A 25979-nucleotide genomic window follows, 5' to 3' on the forward strand; every position below is an offset into this window, starting at 1 on the left:
CAGAAAGTTGTGGATGCCAAGTGAATATTTTAAATTCAGAGATAGATTCTTGAGTAGTGCAGGTGCCAAAGATTGTGGAGAGAAGGCAGGAGAATAGGGTTAGGAGGGAGAGATAGATCAGCCACGATTGAATGGTAGAGTAGACTTGATGGACCAAATGGCTTAATTCTACTCCTATCCCTTATGGCCTTATAGTTCGATCAATTTTCCGAAGTTATTTTCTGATCTCATTTACATTGATTTTTGACTTCAGTTGATTACTTTCAAATGCTAAGATTTTTTAAACTTTTGCTATGAAATGACATGAGTCTGTATACACAATTTAGTTTTAGTTTTTAGTTTAGAGATACAGCGCGGAAACAGGTCCTTCAGCCCACCGAGTTCGCAGCGACCTGCGATCCCCGTACACTAACACTATCCTACACACTAGAGCCAATTTTACATTTATAACCAAGCCAATTAACCTCCAAACCTATGCGTCTTTGAAGTATTTTGATTTCCAGAGTTGCTTCTTTGTGATTTTTTTTCCCCCCCTCCTTGGCCTTCTGCAATTCAATAAAAAAATTCCTTTATTTTTGGTTCTTTAAAATTCTTATAAAATATATTCATTTTATCATTGTAGATTTTGGACTTTGGATTGGCTCGTCATACAGATGATGAAATGACTGGATATGTAGCCACAAGGTGGTATAGAGCACCAGAGATCATGCTAAATTGGATGCATTACAATCAAACTGGTATGTTACATCAGTCTTCTTACCAATTGGTTTCTATATTTCATTTTGTGTCGTTTCTAATAAACTGAAATAATGGACAGGATTTTACCTCTTTCTCACAAGGGGAGAGGAGGACTTTGAATTATCCATCTCCCACTTCTCGTTTATGTGAAACTGCATTGCCTCTTTATCCCAGACAAAAAAACACTTACTATTTGTGTTAATTATTGAAACTGCTGGCAAGAGGCTTCTGACTACTTGTAAGATTAGTCTTTATTTTTGTAGAAGTATTTGGTTGCCAAACCAACCAAGTCATGTTTTAACAAGTCTGTAACTGCGGTTTTCTCCAGTGTGTTCGACATAACTCTTTGGAGCAGTAACCTTGTATTTTTCAAAAAAGGGTTCACAATTTGGTCAATCAATACATGCTGGTTTCAACCACATGGACCTGCATTGTAAGATGTTAAGTGTATTTTTAAACACTGAAAATCTGTTTAATTTTTTCAATGACTGATTTTTGCGACAGGTTTTTTGATGAATTTTGTTGACTGCTGACACTTATTTTAGTTCCTTTGATAATTTTTCCACTATTGCCTAAAGCCTGTAACCACTTTTTTACTGTGCCAATTAAAATAAAACATTATCAAATTAATTTAAGTTGTCAGACTGATTGGCATTAGACAAGCCTGGCACAGTTCAGAATCTGCACCAGTGACAGAACTTTACAGTTTTCAATGTAAAGGAAATACAAATTTAGAATATTAATTGAATTGAATAAATTTTATTAGCCAAGTATGTATACATACAAGGAATTTGCCTTGTGCTTTGCTTGCAAGTAACAACACGATATACAGTAGACAATTTTAAAAATGAAACATTATATAATGTAAACGTGAAGAATTAAATAAAATACCAGAGCACAAGGAGGTTACAGACCGTTGAGTACAACCACTGCTCGTGGAAAAAAGCTGTTCTTATGTCTGGCTGTGGTGGCTTTAATAGTCCGGAGTCGCCTTCCAGAGGGAAGTGCTTCAAAGAATTTGTGGCCAGGGTGAGAGGGATCAAAGATTATCTTACGCACTCTCTTCCTGGCCCTTGCAGTGTACAGTTCGTCAATGGGGGGGAAGGTTGCAGCCAACAACCTTCTCGGCTGATCGTATGATGCGCTGCAGCCTCCAGATGTTATGCTTGGTGGCTGAGCCAAACCAGACCATGATGGAGAAGGTGGGGACAGACTCTATGATGGCAGTATAAAACTGGACCATCATTGCCTGTGGCAGATTGTGATTTCTCAGCTGCCGCAGGAAGTACATCCTCTATTGGACCTTTTTGACTGAATTGATTGTGGCATCCCATTTAAGGTCCCTGGAGATAATGGTTCCAAGGAACTTAAATGACTCCACAGATGTGTCTGTAGTATTGTTGGTGAGGTTATATTACACAACATAAAGAATGTTTCCGTATAAAATATTTCTATATAAGAACCATTAAGCTTGGTTTCAAGTTGCATTTGTTGTACATGGAATCTAATATGGTAGAGGTTTTAAAAGTGAGGACTCGTGGATGGGCTATGGATCAGGCAAAGGGGAACAGTGTGGGCTCCAAGGAGCATAAGTAGGGTGAGGGTGGGTTAGCAGGTACTAATTCTTTGCATTAACTTCAACTAACCAGTTTAATAACCTTTTTTCCCCCCCCCCCCCCCCCCCCCCCCCCCCCCCCCCCCCCCCCCCACTGTTGAAGGAGGTAGATTAAAATGTGAAGTATGGTAAAATGTGTTGTGTCCTTTTAATATGGTCTTCCATGGACCCAAATACTGAATGTCTTCTCTCTATCTCCAGTTGATATTTGGTCCGTTGGGTGCATTATGGCGGAGCTACTGACAGGGAAGACTCTATTTCCAGGCACTGACCGTATCCTTGTTTTATTTAAAAATACGCTTGATATTTTTGTGTATGGGCAGGACAAAGATTTATGCTTTGTTTTCATAAGATCAGGAGCAGAATTAAGCCATTTGGCCCATCAGGCCATCTAGTAAATGTATGTTATTCCCTCAGTAAAAGTGTTTTATTGAATATCTGCCCATTAAATTGTCAATATCTTGTCAATGTTGCATTTAATAATTGAACTATTTTCAAATGTGATTTAAATATTTTATTTTACCATTGTGATCAAAGTTAATTGTAGCAAACAGAAATTTGTTTTCATATTCCTCTGCATCCGAGTTTGAATCTTGATTTTAAAACAAATGTTCTCATTTCAAAATATTTCATATCATCCCCATGAAGTGAGTTTCAGGTGCAATATTTATTTTAAAAGGGATGTTTTGGGAACTAAGTTGCATCATTGTTAACCTTTTGGTAATTACTCTGCTGAAACGAATTCTATAAATGCCGTTTCATGTGTACAAGACTAATGTTGACCTGCTCCAACATGGAAAATACTATTGGAAAAGGTAGAAATCTTGTTGGAGACCCATCTGGCTAGTTGCACTCAAATTCCATCTAATCTAGAACTCAATTCAAAGTCAATTTTATTGGTCACATACACCCAAAGGTGCAGTGAAATGAATTTGCCAGCAGCGATACACATTAAAAATAACACACAATACACAATAAAATTGAACACAAACATCCACCACAGCATTCTTCACTGTGGTGGAAGGCAACAAAGTTCAGCCAGTCCTCCTTGTTCACCCGTGGTCGGGGCCATAACCCCTCCGAAGTCGCCGCTACGGACGGCCGGATGTACAGGCCCTTTCGTCGGGATGATTGCAACTCCGACGTCGAGACGGTCGAATACACTCCGTGGCTTGGAAGTCCTGAATCGGCACATTCTTACCGGAAATGATATGATATTATGTATATCATGTCTGATTCTTGCCAGTTGTTAAAAGGCTGATCATCAACAGGAAATGTAAAATAGTATCCTCTGCCTTGTTTTCAAATTCATTTGACTCTTCTCTGTTCCTTTTTCCACCTGTAATTTCTGAAGCAGTGTTCTTAATCACAAAATATCACGCTCATTTGACAATTTTGAAAACATTTTGGCTTCTATTGGCGAACAGTTTAAAAAAATAAAATAAAATATGGTGATAAATCTTCACTTTTTTGTTTGAAAATTGGTTTGCAATACCTTTCTAAACAGGAATTTTTGTTAAGAATGGTATTAAGTTACTTTTTTGCAAATATATTACCCTTATAGTCGACTACTATCAAAACAAGAAAGCTAATAATGCTTTCCTGAATATTGGCTACTCCATTGCTTTTTGTAAAACCTTTTGTCAATTTGTGCTAATGCCAAATATTTATGTTTTGAGCGAAGGTTGATGGAAAAAGGAAACGTTTTTTAAAACTTGTGCTCAATTTGGTAGTTTAAAAATGTGCAAAAATAGTTAATTTTGGCATGCACATTATCGAAAAAGTTATTTTATCGTGTTTTAAGCAGTTCTACCTCAAAGTACATTAAAAATATTTGAAATTATTTTAATTTTACTTTGGTCCTTATGGTCCTTTCAATAAGGGTTGTTAAATGGTTAACCCATGTGATTACTTTACAAATAATGGTAATTAATTATAGTTGATCTGTTCCTAAAAAAATATACTTCTTTTAATGTATATGTATCAATACAATTTGTTTCAGATGGAAGTTTTTTACTTCCATGTTGTACAAGATTTTTTCAAATCCAGACTGACCAGATTCAACAAATTCAATAATAGAGCTGTTTGCCAAATGAAACTAATCTGTGTTCAGTCATGATACCTAAAATTGTTTCAAAGAAAATGAAATTCCATTTCTAAGATCATCCTTTGTCTTGGTTCTGCCTTCTTGTAACTGCATTCTGTCTACTCCATTGGATTAAATTACAGGTCTTGTACACTTTCCAGTGCAATAATAAACAAGTGACTTCAGTTCAGATTTCTATTGGAAAAATACGTTTCTGTGGGCATTGTTTGCTAATGAAAACTCTTTCATGCTTTCTTAACTCTAAATGCCTCTGAGCTTTTCAGCTTTTGACATTTTATATTTGAATTTCTTTACACAATTATAATATTTAGTATTTGCCTAGAAAACTGATCAGTTTGCGAGATTTTTTTAAGTGGGCAAGTTGTTCATAGTATATGGGGTACTTTTTCTCATTTTCTTGTTGTGATGGTGTGGTAATTACATATTTGCATTTAATCATATTTATCTTGATTATTGAATGATTCTATAAATTGCCTATCGATTAAATGATGTTTACATTATTCTGATAACAATTATTCAAATGTTTGAATTTCCTTTTATCAAACTGCTATATTTTTGTGTGCTGGAATTGTATTGAAATACTTTTCAGATGAACTTTAATTTTTTTTATTTAAATGTTTGTTAACACTTTATGCATGAATCCATGCTTTGCTGCTTTGGAATGTTTTGCATGTAATTATTTTCTCAATGCACATTCATTCTTGATTTAATCTTTATTTTGCTCAGAAGAAAGTTTGCAATTGCTGCTTCACCTGTGCAAGTCACAGAACTGTTAAAGGAAAGTGGCCTTGTATTATAACTCAGTGGTTATTTATACTTTGCATGAGCCCATAATTTCATCTGTTCCCACTCATGCTTTGTGTTTTGTCTTTACTAACCTAATCCTGCACAGACAAACATTTCAACTACTAGGTAGAACTCTTAATGCTTATACACCAAGAAAATTAACAGCAGGTTACCTTTGAATGCAATTATAATCGAACTTGCATGTTGAAAGTAGTATTAAAGGGCTGAATTCAGGTTTAAAGTTTTATGAAGCAAAAATTAGGCAGGGTATGATAGTCTAACATTAAATGTCATAATTAAATTCACCAATAATTATCATTTTTTTTGATAGTTCAATAAATTAGCTCACTTTTAAGATATTAAGGGTTAGAATTATATTAATTTAGTTGACTGCAAAGATGTTGCAGAGCATGTATTGAAGTGATTTATTTCCAAGTTCAGTTTTCAGTCTGAACACAGAACTTTTCTCAGCAAGGGCAATAGATCCAGTAATGCTGATGTCTGGTTGGAGAGGTGTGTTGGTTGGGGTTCTTGCTCTTCATCAAGCCGATATTGTAAATAGGTACACATACATGGAAATTAAATGGCAATGGTCAGGCACTAAAGATTGAAAAGAAGGCATGTTAAAAACTACCAAAGAGTGGACAATAGTGCAAGTTATGTAAGCTAATCATGCTGAATGGAACTGTATGCTAACCCAAATGAGCACCTTAAACCTATTTTAGTGTGATTCTAACATTTAATGGCAGAAACAATTAATTCTGTAGTTCATAAAATAATACTAATAACAATGATCAAATTTTTAATTTTCTTGTTAAATCAAATGGGATTTAAAATTATGCCTCACAGATCCTCTTAACTTTTTTATGGGACACTTTTTGATAATCTACTACTTGCACTCTGCTTCTGTTTAGTAAAAATCTGGCTTGAATTCTTGATACATTGATTAATATTGTGACCTTGCTGCTTCACTAATTCACTTTCAATTCCTTTTCTGATGCTGCAGAATATAAGCCAATATAATGTTTTTTGTTTCAAATATTCAAAGGAAATGTACAGTAAACAGATCTATTTACTGATCATGGAGATTACTTCAAATAAATGTAGTAAATATACAATATTACATAATGTAAATATAATATTTGGAGTGCAAACCTTAAGGATTTATTTTTGACGATTTCATTCAGTTATAAATTTCAAGGTAAAGTGAAGTGTGCCTTAAACCATGTTTAATCTCATTTGAGACACCTGGAGTGTAATACTTAATAATTTCAACCTTATCACTGGAATGGATTTCCCAAAAGGCAAATATTAATAATATCTAGTTCTGTGTTAGTTTACTTTCCAGTAGTAAGATTTTACATTTCTCTGATATCCAGTTTGTGGTTGTTTCAAGAACATAAAGGTCCCCAGAAGGTAGGAAGATGGAGAGAAATATGAGACTGGAGTAAAGTGTGTCTGAACAGGATATTTTTATTTTGCCTCTAGTTTAGAGTTGTATCGGTGATATGAAAATAATTCTACGATGAAACGGTCTTTCAAATCCTGCAAACATTTGTACGGGTTACCCACATTGGCTGTCGCTTCTAATCAATATGGATAAATAAGGCAAAAATATTGGTTGATAAGTTTAAAGCCAAACTTCTACAAATAATTTAAAGCATTGGAAGAACCTGGAAATTCTATACTCGGAGAGGGATACTTCTGTCGTCATTAATCAGATCGGAAATCTTCAATGCATACTTTGAAATAACTTCATTGTTAAACTGTATGCATGTGAAACTTGACAAAAAAATAAAGGGCGGATCCAAAATCATGATCTGATCTGATTAGTAGATAATGCCAACTGGTGTTAATTGAACTTACTCCTCTAATATGTTAATAACTAATATTGTTTTTAATTAAGTAGCTACTCCAGATAAGACTAAATTCTACTCGTAATTGAATTGTGCTCCTGCCAATACAATTTAAGAAAATCCAAACCTTCAAAAATTGACAAACCTTGAGCAAGCAAATGTCACCTATGATGAGCAGGACATTGGCTGATGATGCCTTTAAACTCCATTATCGTTACAACTCTAAAGTACATGGGCCGTTTTTGTTATAACCTGTCCCCTATGTTTTCCTTTATGTTACAATGTTAGATATTGATCAGTTGAAGCTAATAATGCAGCTCGTCGGAACTCCAGGGCCAGAACTTTTGATGAAAATATCATCTGATTCTGTGAGTTGATGTATTGCCTGTACTTTCTGCTGGTGGTTATTGACCACTCCTGGTAAATGATTTCTTGCAGTGCTTCAAATAAAATCACCAAGCACAGATTCACCAACATTGATTGGCACGGTTTGATTTACTTAGAGGTGTTTTTTTTGTTTGTTGATATGATTTTAGTTAATGCAGAAATAGTTTTGTAGGTGATGTTTTAACATATTCTATAACAAGCCAGAATTAACAAAACTTTTTGATTAATCTTCACTTTTGCTAAATGTGAGATTTGGTGACTCTTAGATTGTTTGTAATTTGCTTATATTTGAAGTGCTCTTTACTCTTAAATACAGTAACATACATTCAACACTAACAAATCTAATGCCATAGCATGCCTCGTGGATATCACTGCTATCACCCTTCAGCCTTGCATGTTTATGTCTTTTATTTTCCTCTGCAACCTTTGTACATTTTAATGTAGCAACCAGCAGCACATGAATTTTGCTAAAATTGTTATTTAAGTGGATGAAAACAGTTTTCCAAACTTGAGTATCCTTTTGACAAATGGATAAACGCCTTGACCTGGGCGTTTAAGATATTAATCAGCTTCAGCAGATCATGAGATTGACAGGAACGCCTCCAGCATCCTTAATTAACAGGATGCCCGGCTATGAGGTGAGACAGACAGGCTGTCAAATGAGCTCCTTGTGGGGGAGGCATATTGATGTTGTGTATTTTCCTTGGGTAAATGGAGCACTTATCTAATGGTGTCAATGTAGTGATGAATAGATGCCAGTTATTTGTGTCTGGAACGATGACGTCTATTTCCCTGTAAATTTGGGTAAAATGCTAAATTTGACTGAAGATTTTAATCTATCAACGATGCATAAGTTGTTTGTGGGCTGGAATATCCATGTGGGTTTTCTAAGGTCTAAGTAGTGTTCTACCATTTGATCAGTGTTCATGTTAAAGCGACTCTGAGAGTAGCGTGGCGGTTAGGTTTGCAACAACCAATTAGGTGTTTCAAATTGCTATTTTTATTTCTAACATCTTGGGCACACGAATAGCTATTATTCTACACTTTTGAAGCTAATTTGTGATAGAAAGAGCAATTTCGAGAGGAGGGCTTTTTCTGGCTGCTTTCAGTTTCAGGCATTTTGTTATTACAACCAAAAGTGTCATTTGAAGGAGGTGATTTTTCTCTGGTTTATGCTTCCTTGGGCATTGAGTATCTTTTGCTATGGAGGCAATAGTAAATCATTTAGTTTGTGTAGTCTAGTCAGTGCAAGGCAGCACTCGTCACCATTTTAAATGTCTTAGCATTTAGCCAGGGAAGTGTTTTGTATGAATATTTAAAATGTAACCCCTTTCAGAAACTGAACACAAGATATTTAATTTTAGAAAGACCATGTGCATCCAAGAATGAATGCAATAAACTTATCCACTATCCATAGTTCTTTGTAAATTTAAATATGCCAGGGAATAAAATTGTGCATTTCTATTTTTACGTGCGGTATCAATGTATTTAAATTCCTGTGATTAATTGCAATCATTAATCTATTAAACTTAGGCCCTGCTCACTAGAATGCTGCTCTGGCTACCAGATCTGCCAAAGCTAATAGTAATTGTGATTCTGTCAAAAATAACCAAGAAGCGTTTTTGACCAATTTGTACCATGATATTAATCAGTTCCTTCTTGCAGCATTAGAGCCAAACTTTATTCCCAAAAATGCTTTAATCCATTTATTTAGAAATGGGAGATGAAAATACTTGTATTGAAAGCAGGCGTAATCTGGATTTGGTTTGATCAAGATTAATTGAAAAGTTTGAGGAAATACTATTCATTGTCCTTTTGTCTGATTTAACAACTTTAATTTTATGTTCTCTTTGTAGTCTGAAATCCATCAGCGATAGATTGATTAGATCATATTCATGGAAATTCCTAAACTACCTGTGAGCCTTGTCCAGTTAGGAGTAGTAAAATATCTGCTTATCCCTAGTGCATACCACATGGATAATGGCTCTCATTATGACTAGACACTTGTCCCTCCCAATACAATATACTAGCACTGATGTAAATATCCCAATTGTTGATCAAGGGTGGAGGGGGTGGATGGAATATTTTGATGTAATCCCTCTTAATTCTTGGGTGTTTGAGACCATTTCCGAGTATCACCTTAACCAAGTGAAATCTAGAAAAGTGTTGCTTACTGTATAGTTGATCAGTTCTTGAACTGACCCAGCTTTCTCATAGAAGCAGGCATTTAAAGACTAATTGATGTTTTAGTTTACTTTTTTTAAAGATTGAGTTAATTCAGTATATAAATATTGTGCATCTAAGTAATCATAGCTAATTAATCCGGCACTCAAATACACCTGGACTATTTCCGACACTTCCCTACCATTCCTTGACCTCACTATCTCCATCGCAGGTGATAGACTTCTGACCGACATCCACTATAAACCTACTGACTCCCATGGCTATCTGGACTACACTTCTTCCCACCCTGCTTCCTGTAAGGACTCCATCCCCTACTCCCAATTCCTCCGTCTACATCGCATCTGCTCCCAGGATGAGGCTTCCACACCAGGGCATCTGAAATGTCCTCATTCTTCAGGGAACGGGGGTTCCCCTCCTCCACCATAGATGAGGCTTGCACCAGGGTCTCTTCCATACCCCGCAACACTGCTCTCTCTCCCCATCCCCGCACTCGCAATAAGGGCAGAGTCCCCCTAGTCCTCACCTTTCACCCCACCAGCCGTCACATACAACAAGTAATCCTCCGTCAGTTTTGCCACCTCCAACATGACCCCACCACTCGCCACATCTTCCCATCTCCCCTCATGTCTGCTTTCCGCAAAGATCACTCCCTCCGTAACTCCCTTGTCAATTCTTCCCGTACCACCCCCTCCCCGGGCACTTTCCGTTGCAACCGCAAGAGATCCAACACCTGTCCCTTTACCTCCCCTCTCGACTCCATTCAAGGACCCAATCAGTCGTTCCAGGTGCGACAGAGGTTCACCTGCATCTCCTCCAACCTCATCTATTGCATCCGCTGCTCTAGATGTCAGCTGATCTACATCGATGAGACTAAGCGGAGGTTGGGCGATCGTTTCGCCGAACACCTCCGCTCGGTCCGCAAGAACCAACCTGACCTCCCGGTGGCTCAGCACTTCAACTCCCCCCTCCCATTCCCCATCCGACCTCTGTCCAGGGTCTCCTCCTTTGCCAGAGTGAGCAACACCGGAAATTGGAGGAACAGCACCTCATATTCCACTTGGGGATTGCATTCTGCGGGTATGAACATTGAATTCTCCCAATTTTGTTAGCCCTTGCTGACTCCTCCCCTTCCTCAGCCCTCGGGCTGTCTTCTCCCATCCCTCAGCCCTCGGGCTCCTCCTCCTTTTTCCTTTCTTCTCCCTGCCACCCCCCATCAGTCTGAAGAAGGGTTTCGGCCCGAAACGTTGCCTATTTCCTTCCCTCAATAGATGCTGCTGCACCCGCTGAGTTTCTCCAGCATTATTGTGTACCTAGCCAATTAATTGCTTGGCATGGTTTTTGATCCAGCACTTTTACCTTGTTTTACTCCACCTCCAAGATTTTATCCTTAGTCCTCACTTGTTATCATCAAAAGATTGCTGCTAGGGGCCACTATCCAAAATAGTGTTGGATCCCCTTGTACATTGACACATCCAGCTCATTTGACCAGCCTGGCTCTAACTTGTCACATTGCTTGTCTGGGAGAAAGTAGTGAATGAGCAGAAATAACCTCTGGAATACATGGAATAGTGGAATACAGAAGACATTTTCTTATGTCTGTAGATTGCATTCCTTGAGCATATTCTCCCTGCCACTGATAGAGGTTGAATGAAATCTTGCAGTCGCATTTATAAGTGTAATGACAGTTCACACTATCACTAAATCCATTGCCGTGCTATGCATCAACACATGACTACATACCAAGTCCAGGTGTTACTGAAGACCTATTAAGTTATTTTGAAAAATTAAAACTCTGACTTCCTTTATTTTACTTTCTGTAAACTCGTGTTTTTGCAAATCTCTGTTGCCCAAGCCCAGTTTTGCTTGCTCCCATTTTCTCACTGGGCCACCAGGCGGCCACGAAAAGTGTTTTCTGTTTTAGAATTTTGGTCTTTGGTTTCTAATACATTTGTAGCCTTGACCTTCCCTAATGTCATGTTGCGCTACAGTTCTCAGATATTTGCTCTTTTCCAGTCCAAGCTTCTTGGGCATCCTTAATTTAGATTCCCCATTGTGTGTATGCCTTCAGTTTCCAAGGGCATGCGCTCTGGAATAATGAATTTAAACATTTTTTGCCTTGCTCTCTTCCTTTAAGGTAATCTTTAAAACCTAACTCTTTAACCAACTTTAGTCATTCCATCCTAATGTCACGTTAATCGCCTTGGTGTCAAATTTTGCTCCAATGTCATTACAAGGTCCTTTTATTATGATTTTTTTTAAATGTCCTCCAGGCAAAAAGATTTGAGTATAGGAGCAGGGAGGTCCTACTGCAGTTGTACAGGGTCTTGGTGAGACCACACCTGGAGTATTGCGTACAGTTTTGGTCTTCTAATCTGAGGAAAATACATTCTTGCCATAGAGGGAGTACAGAGAAGGTTCACCAGACTGATTCCTGGGATGTCAGGACTTTCATATGAAGAAAGACTGGACAGACTCGGCTTGTACTTGCTAGAATTTAGAAGATTGAGGGGGGATCCTATAGAAACTTACAAAATTCTTAAGGGGTTGGACAGGCTAGATGCAGGAAGATTGTTCCCGATGTTGGGGAAATCCAGAACAAGGGGTCACAGTTTAAGGATAAGGAGGAAATCTTTTAGTACCGAGATGAGGAAAACATTTTTCACACAGAGTGGTGAATCTCTGGAATTCTCTGCCACAGAAGGTAGTTGAGGCCAGTTAATTGGCTATATTTAAGAGGGAGTTAGATGTGGCCCTTGTGGCTAAAGGGATCAGGGGGTATAGAGAGAAGGCAGGGATGGGATACTGAGTTGGATGATCAGCCATGATCATATTGAATGGTGGTGCAGGCTCGAAGGGCCGAATGGCCTACTCCTGCACCTATTTTCTATGTTTCTATGTAACACAGTAACTTGTTATATTAAAAATGAGCAGTGATTATGTTGTATGCATACACAAACTAAATGGAATGGCTGGGAAGGCGTTCCATTTAGTGTTAACTTTAAGTCAAAAATCATCAAAAGATTCAACATTATTGTCCCGTTACGCCCAGGGTGATTAAGCATATTGCCCTTTGGTAATTGTAAATCCATTAGACTGGAACAAATAAGACAAATATTAGCATAAATGTGTAATTATCCTGGAAAGTCTTTGTTTGCCAATGGCAATTTCATTTTTAATATTAGTAGATTTAAATAGTTTTCCCATGTAAATTTGTCACAACTTTAAAGAGATAGTTGGGGACAGCTGTTAATATGTCCCATGGTATATCTCAGTTGCATTATCAAACACAATCTTACACTGAGCCATTATGAGAAAGTAGGGAAAATAACTGTGATCCTGGTATGAATTTAGTAGCTGAAAGTACAGCTGCTACTGTTGGAGCAATTCAATTTGTGGATGATCAAGAGGCCAGAATTGGAGGAGCACAGTAAACTCCAATTCAATGTATCTGAAGGAGATTAATGTTAGAGGGGCAACATCTTGGAAGAATTTAAAAGCAGGCCTGGAAATAGTGACCCAAACTTTACTTAATGTAATGTAGGCCAGCAAGCACAATGGCGATAGATAAAAGGACCTTGAGCTGTAGGATTTTGGCAGCAAAGTTTTGGAAAGACCAGAAAATTAAGGCACGAAGGTTCAAAGGCACCTAGCCTGGAAGATTAACACGCAAAGGATCTGAGACTTGGTACCCTTTGTAATTTTACAAGGTTGTGGCAAGAACAGAAAAATGATTGCAGTAAAAAAAATGGGCAGCGCTATCAGCTACAGAAGGTTGGGTGATATTTTGGGGGCTAACAGAAGGTTGCAGATGGGAAAATAGTGTTGGCAGTTTATGGAGATGGGCAGCAGGTAGTTTGTACAAGGAGACCAGTATTTGGTGGGGGTGGGGGGTGAGGGGAGGGGAATGGAAGGACTGCTTAAAGTGAGAATAGGCTTGAGTAAATAGCATGCGAGACTCATGAGCAGATTAACCTCAAAGAGCATGAAAAAGATGAGGCAAATTCGGAAAGTTTGTCTAGGACAGAGGAGAACTTCATAATTTGGGCTAGTGGATAAGGGCATGACTCCAGATACCGAATCAAGAACTTTTTTGTGTATCTTTTCACCATTTTCCCTTTAACTCAAATTGAATAGGTACTCTAATCTTTGTATGCATGGTAACTTCTTGGCAGACTGGTTATGGTTACCCATTTTACTTCTCTGCATTATCACCACCTTATCTCTTCAACTTTAAATTCCCAAACTTCCATATTGGGTTTTAAACTCATCTCTGGATCAATAGACCCAGAACTCCAGCAGCTACTCCACTATATCAGTATGTTACTAAATTTAATTTTATTTACATATTTTGTGAAAAGTTGCTCCTTAAATTGATTTTATTACATTTTTTTTAGAAGCACAGCAGCTGAAAGGTATTAACCTACTCTTGGTATGTGACCTTCATGTGGGCAGCCGAGGAAGAATTGTGAAATATAATCAAAGTCCTGGAACAAAGCGCGTGTTGATCTGCATACATACCGCTTCAAAAAGCTCACCTCAAAAATTGTGTCTCCGTTTTTAAAACTAAGATATTCCCAGTTAGCATTTGGAAAATTGCAATCTCCCAGTACAATAATCCTATTTTTGTGCAGTTCTCTGATGTAAGCTTTTATATTTGTTCCTCTATCTCCTGTTGACTTGGGAGATCAATAAATTAACATTATCCCTTTGTTTGTAACAGATGAAGCATCTTTGAAAAGAGAAACACAAATTAACTTTTAAAAAGCGTAATAAGCAAAGTAGATTAATTCATTGATTTAACATGTCGTTCTATGATATTGTTGCTATCGTTGCACTATGGATGAAGGACAGGCAGGACTAGTAACTCGGTATCCCAAGATGTAGAATTATCAGGCGAGAGCGTGGAGTAAAAGGGAAGGAGGTATGGCACTGTTGGCCAAAGATGGCATTAATTGAGTAATGAGGGAGGCAATAGACTTCACTTTACACTTTAGAGATACAGCGTGAAAACAGACCTTTCAGACCACTGAGTCCATGTCAACCAGTGAAGACTCCCCAACACTAGCACTATCCTGCACACAAGGAACAATTTACAATTTTACTCAAGCCAATTGGTCTACAAACCTGCATGTTCCTTGAGTGTCGGAGGAAACCGAAGTACCCAGGGAAAACCCACGTAGTCCCAGGGAGAACGTAAATACTCCATGCAGGCAGCACCCATAGTCAGGATCGAACCCGGGTCTCTGGCGTTACATCACTATGCTGCCAAGAACGCATTTCATGAAGCCATACGGGTAACGATTAAGAACAAAAGGGATATTGTTGCTATGTATTGATCTCCCATCAGTCAACAGGAGAGAGAGGAACAGATATATAGACTTATATTAGCTGTCTGGCAATTGTACATGCAATTTCAATTTCCCAAATGTTAACTGGGATTATCTTGGTTTTAGTGCCTCGGAGTGGGGGCAACAATGTTTAGGTGTGTTTAGGAGAGCTTTTCAAAGCAGTATGTAGATAGATGGACGGGGAAGGAATATTACTAGACTCTACCTTGGGGCATGTAGATGGCCAAGTGGAGGGAGTGTTAGTTGAACTGCTGGAAATTGGGGCATTCCAGATTTTCTTGATAAATAACCATTTTAATGATTCCTAAATGTTTGAAATTTACTCTCTGTGAATACGGTATGATTTTTCAAGTTTTAAATATTTCACAAATTCAGAGTAAAATGAACAACATTGGGGTTTGATCTGCACAGATAGTTCTGATAGTTACATATTTGGTAGGTAACTACAAACTAATTGCTTTTCCTTTAATATAGAGTTTTGATTGTTTGCAAAGTGTGTGCAGTGCAGAAACTGTTCTGTCATGATCCAAGCATGATTTGTATGCCTGTAAAAGAACAAACAAATCTATAGTAGTGATGTATAGATTATTATTTATACCGAGATTAAATATTCACATTTTATGTCTTCAGGCAAGAAACTACATCCAATCTTTGCCGCAAATGCCAAAACAATGCTTTGAAGATGTATTCATTGGAGCTAATCCTCAAGGTACATATATTTTTAATATCCATATATCCATATATTGAATCATTTTTGGGGCTCTGGGCAATATTGGCATTTATTGGCCATTGTAAATTGCCCGGGGAAGGTGTGTATGATTGTAAGCTTCAATTACTGGAGTCTTTTTGATGATCAATCTATGATGCTGTCAGGGAGGGAGTTTTAAGATTTAGTCCCTGCAACTATAAAGGACCAATGACATGATGGCTGCAGTCGTTGAAGGTGACAAGACGAGGATCACTACAACCTCATGTGGGATCAATAAAATCAGGATCCCATGCAGCTTGGAAGTGATACCTTATCTTGTAAATCCACTGCACATGCCCTTGAGGGTAGTGCTTGAGTTTGGAAAATTCTTTTGGAATAGCACAAGAGAGTAATTGCATTTTATAATGCTATACACTTGGCTATTGTCCACCAGTAATAGAGAGAATGCATGTTTATGTTGGGTGATGGGATGCCAATTCTCTGTTGTGCCTCACGGGCATTGAAAAAGCTTTGGGCTGAGAGAAAGTGAGCCAGAAGGCACCCACGTACCTCTGACCTGCCCTTGTACTCATGGTATGTATGTACTTGGGCCAGTTGACTTTCTGGTGAATGGAAACCATCAGGATGTTGATTATAATTTTTCTTTATTTTTTAAACAGTCTGATGCTGGAGTAACTCAGCGTGTCAGGCAGCATCTCTAGAGAATATGGATAGGTTACATTTCAGGTCGGGACCCTTCTTCAGAGTGATAGGATATTGCTGATGATATTAATGTCATTGGATGTAGGGTTGGCTGGCTAGATTCTCTCATGTTGCAAATTGTCAGCATATATTTTCGTATTCAACAGGGTTCTTCATTACAACATTTTAATAATTAGGAAGTAATTCCTGTTTTCCAGTATTGCCACATAGGTGTAGAAAGAAAGTGTAAGAGTAAACTAGATCATCCCAAAGTTGCTGATGGTGACAGTTTTTAGTTTCTTTGCCATGGACAACAAATACTAGGTCCAGGAAGCATTGTTTAAGCAACGGCATTACCTCATATCACTTCAATTGGCTTTACAATTTGTTAAAAAATACTGGGCTAATATTGAATGTGATTGATCCAACTCGGGTCCAGAGCTACCTTTTTGTTTAATTGTGTAGAAAAAAGTAATATCTGAGAAATATTTTTAATGGATAAGTAATGATGATTTTCCTTCTTCATCTATCACTACCATATGAACAAAACACCACCAATAGATTTTACTTAAAAAAAAGACGTTGCTGGAGTAACTCAGCTGGCCAGGAGACCATGGAGATGGCCCCGTCACTAAATGTCACATAGGTCCCAACCTGAAGCGTAACCTTTCAATGTTCTCCAGAGTTGCTGACTGACCCGCTGAGTTACTCTAGCACTGTCTTGTTTTTATATAAACCAACAATTCATTGTTTCTAGATTTTACTTCAACTCTGGTGGTTTTCTGAGACCGATTGGATTTTTGGAAGCAGTGTTAACTTAATGGGTCTAGCACCTCGCACCATTAACCACTAGTAGATGTTGTAAATTACAAGGAGAGTATGTTTTATAGGATTCAAAAAAATTATTTCACCTATATGGTTCATCTTCAAGGAGAAGGCAATGAGAAGATTCAAATGATGTTAATGTATTTCACATGGGTGCTATTTCAATGGTAACATTTAGCTTGCTTTTGTTAAAAAAATGTTCATGTAATGTAGCCATAATTCAATGATTCTTCATTGTCACGTGTACCTAGGTGCAGTGAAATGCTATATTTTGAATTCAACCTGGTAAAGTCATACAGCAGACATCACCTGGGCAGTACACGAGTGTCGCGTTTCTGGCACTGACCAGCATGAAGTGTGAATACTTAATTAAAATAACGTGCCTGTAATGCTGCAAATGTGTCTTTGTTTTGCATACGTAGCTGTGGACCTCTTGGAGAAAATGCTTGTGCTGGACACAGATAAGAGAATCACAGCAGCAGAAGCCTTGGCTCATTCTTATTTCTCTCAGTATCATGACCCGGACGATGAGCCAGAAGCAGATCCTTACGATCAGTCTTTTGAAAGCCGAGAACTTGAAATAGAAGAATGGAAAAGTAAGTGCAACGGTTATTTTTTAATGAAATAGTACTTGAAACATTATACTACACACTGAACATTTTTTCTCATTTATTTCATTGTTCTGGCTGGGAGTAATGACAATAAAATACTCTTGAGATCATCAACTTTAATGAACAAAACAGTGCTGGAGTAGCACAGCAGATCACGTGTCATCTGTGGAGAGAAAGGATAGGTGTCGTTTTGGGTTGAGTGCCGTCGGACCAAAGGGTCCTGACCTGAAATGTTGCCTAATCATTCCCTACACAGATGCTGCCTGACCCATTGTGTTACTCCAGCACTTTGTGCTTTGGTCAATATTCCTGCAGTTCCTCATGACAACTTTTGAGTTCCTCCAGAAGTTCGTTTTTTGTTCCAGATCAAAGCATCTGCTGTTTTTTGTCAGAACCTTTATGCCGTCATTACTTCCTTTATTTGTTGCTTGTTAATTGGACGGATGAAAATCTGACTTTATTTTGAATTGGATTGCATCCAATAATGGAAAATCATATTAACCATATAAACCATATAACCATATAACAATTACAGCACGGAAACAGGCCATCTCGACCCTTCTAGTCCGTGCCGAACACATAATCTCCCCTAGTCCCATATACCTGTGCTCAGACCATAACCCTCCATTCCCTTCCCATCCATATAACTATCAAATTTATTTTTAAATGATAAAAAGGAACCTCCCTCCACCACCTTCACTGTAAGCTCATTCCACACAGCTACCACTCTGAGTAAAGAAGTTCCCCCTCATGTTACCCCTAAACTTCAGTCCCTTAATTCTCAAGTCATGTCCCTTTGTTTGAATCTTCCCTACTCTCAGTGGGAAAAGCTTTTCCATGTCAACTCTGTCTATCCCTCTCATCATTTAAAAAACCTCTATCAAGCCCCCCCCCTTAACCTTCTGTGCTCCAAAGAATAAAGTCCTAACTTGTTCAACCTTTCTCTGTAACTTAGTTGCTGAAACCCAGGCAACATTCTAGTAAATCTCCTCTGTACTCTCTCTATTTTGTTGACCTATTGATCAATGAGCTCGAATAGGTAGGCCTTCCGGCCAAGTGATCCTGTACCATCGTTCAAGATAATGACTGACATTGTGTAATTTTCCTGGAAAAAGAGGCCCTTATTTGCCATGAAGAGAATTGTGCTGAGATGCTCTAAGTTGTTGCAGGACTTGTGTACCTATGCAAACCACAAAATGCTGGTGGTACTCAGCAGGTCAGAAGGTATCTGGAGGAAATTGACCCAACATCGCCTGTCCATTTCCCTCCATGGATGTTGCAAGAACTGCTGAGTTTCACCAACATTTTGTTTCGCTCAATATGTCAGCATCTGTAGTGTCTTGTTTAAATGTGGCTAGTTTCAGAAAATGCAGACATGTTTCAAAGAAGGTATTGGGAAACTAAAAAATATATTAATGTGTGTGTTTAAAATCTGCACCCAATCATAGGCTTCACATGTGGAATAACATTTTCCTGGCATATAATACCAAATTGTTGCTGGATCGGTTGTCACCCCCTGGACTGCACTATTTAGTCCTGATATTTATATTTATCCAACAATTAAGTTCTTCCATGCTAACTGAATTGTCCAAAAATCCCTTAAATTGTTTGTCATTAAGATACTACGGGGGGGGGGGGGGGAGATACTGGCACGCAAAGTTAGCCGTGGAAGGCATCCATGGGAACGGGTCTGTCCGCTCCAGCCGGGCTGGAGTTCCAGAGACCTGGCTGCAGGGTGCAAATTTGACCCGCCGATCGGTGCAGAAGTCCTGATTAGGTCGAGATCTAGGCCCCACATTTGTGGGGGGGGAACCTCTGGGGGAATGGGTGGATTTTGTTTGGATTAAAGGGGGATCCGGACCACCAGTTGCTGCAATAATCAATGATGTACCTTTCATTGATTATTTATGTGATATTATGATACCACATAAATATCCATTATTTCCCTTGAATGCTGGTTTCACAATCTAGGATCTGAATTTACACTAATGTCTGTTCTACTTGACCGTACAAAATATCAATCTTCATTCTGTTTTTGTTTGCTTCAAATTAATCTCAAGATATTTAAGATTATGCTCTTTCCTGTTCAGGACTAACCTTCGTGGACCTGATGAGCTTTGTGCCGCCGGAGCTAGTCTCTGAGAGTATGGAGTTGGAATCATGAAAACCTTTTACTACCATAGATTTTTTTTTATCGCATCACTGTGAGGACTTGACCAGTTCCAACATTATCAAGTGCCTATCAGGGTCTTGATGACAGATTGTTTATGGGTGAGGGCAAAAATGAAACTTTCATAATAATTATTCTACATCCTGCATGTTTTGCTAAATCCTGGGCGACTGCCAACTGTTTGTATATTGCCATTTTCATCCACTGTGAACTCTGTTTGCTAACAAGAACTTTTGCAAGCACTGGTAAAAATTTGTGTATTTGTATGCCTTATTTTCAGAATTGCATACTATTTTAAATGTTTAATTATATGTACAAAAGTCACACACACATCTAAAAACATGCAAGCAGTAATTGTTACATTTATATAAAGTACAAATGGGATGTACATTAATTCATAGATGTATTTGCTGTTAACAGCATAAGAGGCAATTGTTTTATGGTAATTTCATTTTTGAAACCTACTTGACTGTTCAGCAATACTACTACATACTAAAAGAGTGCATGTTTAATTGTTTATAAGGGATTTGGAATGGGAATGTCATGGCACAAATTCAAAGGTGTAGGTAAATATACATATTTGTATTAATATACTTCACCACTCTTGTACTAGGTTCAGTAGAATTATATGAAAAATATTTTCATAATTACTCCAGTTCTATGTACCTCTCAAGTTCTTGTTGTAATTGGGACGTGACTTACCATGTGTGATATTGTAGTGAGACCATACAATAAACTATTCTGAAATAAATTCAAATGCTTTTTCAAAAATAAGTAGTTATTGTGTCTTGAAAACTGTAAAAATGTTTTCTTCATCCAAAGCAATGTAGTTTTGATGAAAATGAAATGTGATTTGATTCAGTCATTTCATGGAAGATGTATGTTTTGAATAATATTGCTTAATATCATATGTTCATTATTGATTATTAGTCATTCCATTTTTAATGATGTTCAGTATGTGTACAATACAAAGGTGAATTAAGAGTAGTCTTTCCACACCTAGATAAAATTTTAACTAATAATTCTCCTGTTCTCCCTGATGAAACATCACCCAAATCTTTTTCTCCAGAGATGTTGCCTGACCTGCAGTTTTGCTCTCGCATTTCGTATCCATCTAAACCCACCATCGAAGGGATCTACGGTAACAGCTGCCTCAAAAGGCAGCTAATATCATCAAAGATTAATCACTTTGGCCGCACTCATCTCGGTCCTACCATCAGGGAGAAGGTACAGGAGCCAAAGAACGGTTACCTTCAGATTCAAGAACCACTTCTTGCCATCAACTAGCAGGCTCTGGAACCACCTTACACAATGTTACCTTGGCACTAAACTACCATGGACTTTGTATGAGGTTATACTTATACAAAATCCATGGTAGACTATGTACTTTGGCTTGCATTATTATGGGCTAGTTACCTAGTATAACTGGTAATTTATTGAATTGTTAATTACATATTTATTTGTTGCTTTCAATGGTACTTTATTGTCATGGACCTAAGTGCAGTGAAATTATTTGTTTTTGCATGCCATCTGGTAAAATCATACAGCAGACTTCACAGAGTCTGTCTCGGTCAAGGGTACCTGACCTGTGGTAAATTTACCCCCAGAGGGTAGATTTTGCCTACCTATTTGTTGATTCTGGATTTGTACGTATTTTTTCTGATTGACTGAATGTGTTTGGTTCTGGTATTTGTTCATCATTAGTTCATAAATAAATGAAATAACATTGTTATGGGCTATTAAAGTTGCCAGGGGTAGACGGGACGAAAAAGGTTGGGAACCCCTGGCTGAAGTGAAGTCTGGCACTGACAAAGTTACAAAAGGTTCTTCAAACAGTCTTATCTCGCAGCAGGAAACCAGGTCCTTTGATCCCCCCCCCCCCCCCCCCGCACCAGGTCCCTCCATGATCTCAGCAGCTTGTGTCCCACTGTTGGTGGCCTGCCCGTTGGGTCGTTCGACTCCATGGCGCATCTTGGGAGCTTTTTGCTGCTGCGCAGTGCATCTCACATTCTGTGGTGCGAGAGCCAGACCTGCCATTGGAAAGGTCCGTGGCTCGCCGGGATTCCTTTTGCAGCACATGGCTCGACGGAATCTGTAAAGCTGTAGAGGTATGAATTTCATTGTTCCATACCAGGTGCATATGACAATGGAACATTCTTGATACTCAATTTCAAAATCTTCCTTCGTTCTTGAATCATCTGCCAATGTATACAGTTCCCTGCTGTCTAATCCGGTTATGAGTTCATAAAATACTACAAAATATATTCTCAATATTTGATAACAATCAGTTCTGTCTAATCAAGTTGCTGAAATCCCTCCTGCTAGAACTAGTCAAGTAAATTTGTTGTCATTCTCTCCATTGCCTTCCCTGCATATTATTCTCTACATTTATTTATAAATTCCACGTTTAGCTAATGCAGTCAATCTGCCTTGCAGATTGCAGGGTTTTCTCTGGGTGCTCTGGTTTTGTCTCACTCTATAGATGTGTGGGTTTGTTGGTTAACTGGCTTTGGTAAAATTGTCCCTAGTGTATAGGATAGTGCTAGTGCACAGGGTGATCGCTGGTCGGCATGGACTCTGTGGGCTGAAGGGCCTGTTCTCTGTGAGCTGAACGGCCTGTTTCTGCACTGAACATCTTAAAGTTTAAAGTAGTCTAGATCACTTCTGGCTGCACTGTATTAAACTTAATCTATTGCTTATTTACTCATTCTGCGCGCATATCTCTGCCACACACTATTAACATTCTCTTTCTTGTTTACCACATTTCTTGCTATTTTGTCTTCTACATATTTGGGAAATGTTATCTTGCATTTACCATCTATAAATCATAAATGTAATCAATTCATAAAAGGACTAACACCTGGGGAGCATCATATTCCAGTCTGGGAAAACAAATGTTCACGATTAAGTTTCTGCTTTCTGCCTTCAAGCCAATTTCACATCCATGTGACCTTTTACAGTAATTTTTGGGACAAATACCCATTTATTTATTTGACTCTGCACCCCACAATTTGAGATTTGTAATAGAAAAGATCATATGTGGTTAAAGTGCACATTGTCAGATTTTAAGATAGGCCATTTTTATACATTTTGGTTTCACCATGTAGAAATTGCAGCTGTGTTTATAATTTCAGGGCACCATAGTGTTTGGGACACAGCAATATCATGTAAATGAAAGTAGTCATGTTTAGTTTTTTGTTGCTTATCCTTTGCATGCAATGACTGCTTGAAGTCTGCACTTCATGGACATCACCAGTTGCTGGATGTCTTTGGCGATGCTCTGCCAGGCCTGTATTGCAGCCATCTTCAGCTTATGCTTGTTTTGGGGGCTAGTCCCCTTCAGTTTTCTCTTCAGCATATAAAAGGCAAGCTCAATTGGGTTCATATCGGGTGATTGACTTGGCCACTCAAGAATTGACCAATTGTTGCTTAAGCAGTATGTTTGGGATCATTATCTTGCTATAGAATGAACCACCGGCCAATGAGTTTTGAGGCATTTGTTTGAACTTGAGCAGATAGAATGTGTCTATACACTTCAGAATTAATTATGCTGCTACCATCAGCAGTTGTATCATCAATGAAGATAAGTGAGCCAGTACCTTCAGCAGCCATACATGCCCAGGCCAGAACACCCCTACCCACAGTGTTTCACAGGTGATGTGGTATGCTTTGGATCTTGAGCAGTTCCTTCTCTCCTCCATACATTGCTCTTGCCATCACCCCTGATATAAGTTAATCTTTGTCTCATCTGTTCTCAAGACCTTTTTCCAGAATTGGTTGCTCTTTTAAGTACGTCTTGGCAAGCTGTAACCTGGCCATCCTATTTTTATGGCTAACCAGTGGTTTGCATCTTGCAGTGTAGCCTCTGTATTTCCGTTCATGAAGTCTCATGCGGACAGTGGTCATTGACAAATCCACACCTGACTCCTGAAGAGTGTTTCTGATCTGTCAGACAGGTGTTTGGGCATTTTTCTTAAGAATTATTCTGTCACCAGCTGTGGAGGTCTTCCTTGGCCTGCCAGTCTCTTTGCGAATAGTAAGCTCACCAGTAGACAATGCTGGAGAAACTCAGCGGGTGAGGCAGCGTCTATGGAGCGAAGGAATAGGTGATGTTTCAGGTCGAAACCCTTCTTCAGTCTGAAGAAGGGTTTTGACCCGAAACGTCACCTATTCCTTGGCTCCAGAGATGCTGCCTCACCCGCTGAGTTTCTCCAGCATTTTTGTCTATCTACGATTTTGCATCTGCAGTTCTTACTTAACCAGTAAGTTCACTAGTGCTCTCTTTCTTCTTAATGATGTTCCAAACAGTTGATTTTGGTAAGTCTAAAGTTTGGCTGATGTCTCTATAACAGTTTTATTCTTGGTTCTCAGTCTCATAATGGCTTCTTTGACTTTCACCGACACAACTTTGGTCCTCATGTTGATAAACAGCTATAAAAGCTCCAAAAGTGAAGGAAAGATTAGGTGCTGAGAGCTCATATCTGCATTAAGGAGACATTTAAACACACCTCAGCAATTCCAAACACCTGTGAAGCCATGTGACCCAAACATGATGGTGCCGTGAAATGGGGGGACTATGTATAAACACAGCTGTAATTTCTACATGGTGAAACCAAAATGTATAAAAATACCCATTAACAAAATCTGACTGTGCACTTTAACCACGTGATTTTTTTTTTTTTTTTTTTTCTATTACAAATCTCAAATTGTGGAGTACAGAAGCAAATAAATAAATTATGGGTCTTTGGCCCAAGCATTATGGAGGGCACTAATTCCATGCAGCTGAATATACAAGGAAGATGAAGAATTTAGCTTTAGGGTACAAGATACGGATATTTGAGCTGCAGTGGTAAAACTTGGATGCAATGCCAGCAAAAAATAGGCTGCTCTGGCAATAGTGGAAACGATGTGTCAGCAGTGTAGCCACTTGATGTGTAAGTAATGTGCTGAAGCCACAAATGGATGATGGAAACGCAAGGACATGTAGATGCATAAGCTGGGGTGCACAATAGATTTTGCCTCCAAGATTGGCCAGAGCTCTTTTCGGGACCCTTCTTCAGATAATGGAAATGCAACATGTTCATCATTCAATTGAAATCACGGTTTTACTTGTCTTTAAGTGAAAAGCCGAAGCATGCAGTCTGAAGAAGGGTTTCAACCCGAAACGTTGCCTATTTCCTTTGCTCCATAGATGCTGCCTCACCCGCTGAGTTTCTCCAGCATTTTTGTCTGCATGCAATACTTGTTGCATTTGGCATTGAAGCTGAGCGCTTGCATGGTGTAGGCTGTAGGGGATGCTCACACAGTTCTTGCTGTAGTGAATGCAGCCTCTTAAATATATATTGCAAGGTGCAAACATATCTGAAATGGCAGGATAATGTCATGTTTCTCTTTTTCAAGAAGATCCAATTACATGTTTCTCATCAGGAAATAGCCTTGATCTAAAATATCAATCCTGCAAAAATGCAGTATTATCCAGGTTAACTTGATTAATGCCAACTTTTACGGTTAGTTTAGTTTATTGTCACGTGTACTGAGGTACAGTGAAAAGCTTTTGTTGCATGCTAACCAGTTAGCAGAAAAACATTACATATTACAATTGAGCCGTCCAGTGTACAGATATAGGGAAAGGAAGACTAGGTCAATGCACTCAATGACTTCCCCATCACAATTCTCTGACATAGAAGGTTCCAAAGATTAATGACGGGGAAATTTTTTTTCTCATCTCCATCTGTAATGGGTGATCATTTATTCTGAAACACTAACTAGGGAATAAGCAGCTGAGAGGAGCCGCTATGGAGACTCAAAACTGAATGTTTAATGTTCGGGAGTGACTGCTCCAGTGGGTATGATAGGAAAGCAGGTACAAGTGGAGCGGTTGTTTTGGGAGAAGCTGTTGAGGTGAAGTACTCTGAGGGTAATTGTTAAGGCTTTGACTTGAAGCGTTGATGAAGTGGATGTG

At 38.6% G+C, this 25979-nt stretch overlaps 1 protein-coding gene across 3 annotated transcripts in view; it reads left to right on the forward strand.

The window, feature by feature from the left end:
• LOC129708685 (mitogen-activated protein kinase 14) overlaps nucleotides 1-20768 on the forward strand; it is a 50383-nt gene extending 29615 nt beyond the window's left edge. For 2 of the 3 annotated variants that reach the window (XM_055654609.1, XM_055654607.1), the window contains 6 exons: nucleotides 623-737; nucleotides 2555-2626; nucleotides 7391-7470; nucleotides 15652-15730; nucleotides 17659-17832; nucleotides 19938-20768. In XM_055654609.1, coding sequence (XP_055510584.1) covers nucleotides 623-737; nucleotides 2555-2626; nucleotides 7391-7470; nucleotides 15652-15730; nucleotides 17659-17832; nucleotides 19938-20011 — 594 coding nt within the window. In that variant the 3' untranslated portion in view covers nucleotides 20012-20768. Of the gene's footprint in view, nucleotides 1-622; nucleotides 738-2554; nucleotides 2627-7390; nucleotides 7471-8047; nucleotides 8128-15651; nucleotides 15731-17658; nucleotides 17833-19937 lie in introns of all 3 variants that reach the window. The other variant, XM_055654608.1, reaches the window with a different exon arrangement.
• The last annotated feature ends 5211 nt before the right edge of the window (nucleotides 20769-25979 follow it).

This window comes from Leucoraja erinacea, chromosome 24, assembly GCF_028641065.1.
Source record: "Leucoraja erinacea ecotype New England chromosome 24, Leri_hhj_1, whole genome shotgun sequence".
NCBI lineage: Eukaryota > Metazoa > Chordata > Chondrichthyes > Rajiformes > Rajidae > Leucoraja > Leucoraja erinaceus.